The sequence below is a fragment of the Monoraphidium neglectum genome, assembly GCF_000611645.1.
Source record: "Monoraphidium neglectum strain SAG 48.87 unplaced genomic scaffold scaffold04426, whole genome shotgun sequence".
Classification (NCBI taxonomy): Eukaryota; Viridiplantae; Chlorophyta; class Chlorophyceae; order Sphaeropleales; family Selenastraceae; genus Monoraphidium; species Monoraphidium neglectum.
In genome coordinates this window covers 1-2,583 of record NW_014009203.1, presented here as the reverse complement: position 1 = coordinate 2,583, position 2,583 = coordinate 1, and the positions used below count along the sequence as shown (strand labels likewise).

Genomic DNA, 2,583 nt, shown 5'->3' with positions numbered 1-2,583 from the left:
GCGGCTTCGGGGCCGCCCTGCGCCTCCGCGGCACCGCCGGCGTCGGTGTCTGACTCGGAGGTCGGCCGGTAAGACGGCAGCGCGTCAGTGAAGGCGGCGGCGTTGTCGGTGGAGGGGGCGGCGTCGAGGCTGGCGCGCTGCAGGGCGCCGCGGCTGGGGTAGTGGATTCCTAGCAGCAGCGAGTAGTCCATCACCCCGCACTCCCTGAGGGTTTGAGGATATGGAAACAAATTTGTTTCTCAAATCATATCATCATAACGATGAAAACATGTTGAACAAGCCCGCGCAGCGAGCGCGCTGTACATGGCGATGCGTACATAGCACTGCGCAGCCACGTGCCAGGCCCCTAGGCTAGCGAGGCCGCTGCTTGCCAGCCGTCAGGCCAGCGTGGTGAGAGGCGCAGGCGCAGCAACGCCATGCGCCCCGCAGAAGCAGGCTGCTTGTTCTGTAGGGGACTGCCCCGCCGCCATCTCTCACCTGAGGAGGTCTGCGTCGGCCTTGAGCTGCTGCATGAGCAGGTCATGGGCAGCGGGCTCCAGCTGCAGGCGAAAGTCGACATCTAGGTCCTGCGGGTGATGGGTGGGGTGCAGGGGTGTGGTGGTGGTGTATATGTGGGGCGGGGACGCATGCATGGGCACGCGGTGGATGACGCATGGATGTGTGATTGAGTTGCAAAGAGAGCATGCGTGCGTGTGTGTTTGAGTTGTAAGAAAGCGTGCATGTATGCTGAATGCGCATGTGCGTGCTTGGGGATAGCATGCATGTGTGCTGTTTGCTGTGGTTCAGGGCATGCGTCCACATGCATGTGAGCACATGCCACTTGTTTGCTCGCATGCATGCATGCTCCACAGCTTCGCCCCGTTGAGCACGCACGCCGCAGCAACAACCCGCCTTGGCCGCGAAACGACTTTCAAACCCCTCAGCGTGCACTGCATGCTTCCACCAATTGCTGCAGGGCCCCGGCCGCAAGCCCCGCACCTTGAAGATGACTGATGGGTCGCCCTCCGCCTTGCGGCGCGCCTCCTCCCCGACCGAGCGGCCCTCGGTCGACCCTTTGATGTCGAAGCGGCGGTGGATCTGCAGGTCTGTCACGAATATGTTGGCCATCACCACAAAGCGCACCTGGTGTGGTCATGGGAAAGGGGGAGAAAAAGGTAAGTGGGCGGAAAGACGGGCCGATGCGAGGGGGTTTGACCAGAATGGTGGCGGCGTTGCGAGTAAGTTTGACCAGGATCGCGGGGGGCGTGCCACAAGGAGGTTTCGCTCAGGGCTGGGAGGAATGCTCGAAACGAGAGGTGCAGGGCGCGGCATGCGCAACGGAGCCCAATGCAACGGGCAAGGGATGCACAAGGCAATGAGAACTTGAGCAAACCGTCACATACAGACCGCCGCAACGAGACAATCCTCAACCCAGGCGGTTGGCCCGCGGAAGCCACATCACCCAGTACAATGCCTGCGCCTGCGCCGCTGCCCGGGTCGTCGGCTCACCGCGCGGCCGTGCGCGGGCGTGATGCGGTGCACGCCAAAGAAGCGCGTGATCAGCGTGTGGGGGTGCGCCGTCACGTGCGCATAGTAGCCCGGCAGCATGCCCAGCAGCACCCGCGCCTCGCTCTTGCGCATCGTCTTGACCAGAAACCGCTCGTCGTCTGTTTGGTCACGCGCGAGGGTTGGTGTGCGGCAGAATGTGGGGGCGAAGCGGTGCCTTGGGCTAAAGGGAGCAAGGTACGTCCGAGGTGCACCCGCTGCCAGGCTATGGGGATGACGCTGGTTTGACAGCGAAATGCCCAGGGGTGCACAAAGGCGCGCCCTGCTCTATGAACGCCGGCCTGCGCCGCCACCGCGCTGGCTGCCAACTGGACAGCGTCGTGGCCGGTCGGGCGGCCACCCGGCGCGGGCCCCGGAGACACTACTGACACCCCTGCGCATGCAGACAGCCGGGGCGGCCGCATTACAACCGTCCCCCGTCCACAGGCAAACAACCAGAGGATCCGTTGGCGCACCCGACAGGAAGAACACGCTGCCGCTCTTGCCGGGGCTGTTGAGCTGCCGCAGCGCCGCCGAGCCGCCGAGCGCAAGCATGTAATCCGCCTCGTCGATGCCCGCGGCGCCCCGCAGCCGCCGGAACACTCGCGGGGCATAGTCTTTCCACTTGAAGTCTACGCAGGGGTGCGCCGGCGTGGTGCTGCTGCCCGTGCTCGGAAAGGACACCTGCCGGATGTGTGTGTGAGTGCAGGCGTTGTGGCAAGGGCGGTTCCAGGCAGCCTCAGGCCTGGGCACCACGCAGGTGTGCCTTTGTTGTGGTGGGGCCACGAACGACGACGCCGGCATGAACCCGTTGCTGGTAGCTTTGAAGACAGGTTACCTCAACCAACGTCTAACGTCGGTGCGTGCCAGCGCCCGGCAACACGGGGATCACCACCCACGCATGATGACGCCACACACCTTGAGCTTGGCTGCAAAGTCCGCTGGCCCCAAGGGCTCCGCTCCGCCGCTGCACGACGACACCCGCCCGCCCTGCTGCACCTGCTGCTGCCACTGCTGCTGCTGCAGCGCAGCGGCCGCCGTCGCCGCCGCGCCCCCGCC

The 2,583-nt window shown here is 64.9% G+C and overlaps 1 protein-coding gene across 1 annotated transcript in view; it reads right to left on the bottom strand.

The window, feature by feature from the left end:
- Positions 1 to 2,079, bottom strand: part of MNEG_14355 (hypothetical protein) — a gene marked incomplete at both ends in the record, with an annotated part of 4,675 nt that extends 2,596 nt beyond the window's left edge. The window contains 5 exons of the mRNA XM_014037173.1: positions 35 to 204; positions 478 to 566; positions 979 to 1,122; positions 1,489 to 1,646; positions 2,001 to 2,079. Of these exons, the coding sequence (XP_013892627.1) occupies positions 35 to 204; positions 478 to 566; positions 979 to 1,122; positions 1,489 to 1,646; positions 2,001 to 2,079 (640 nt within the window). The remainder of the gene's footprint in view (positions 1 to 34; positions 205 to 477; positions 567 to 978; positions 1,123 to 1,488; positions 1,647 to 2,000) is intronic.
- Positions 2,080 to 2,583: the final 504 nt, after the last annotated feature.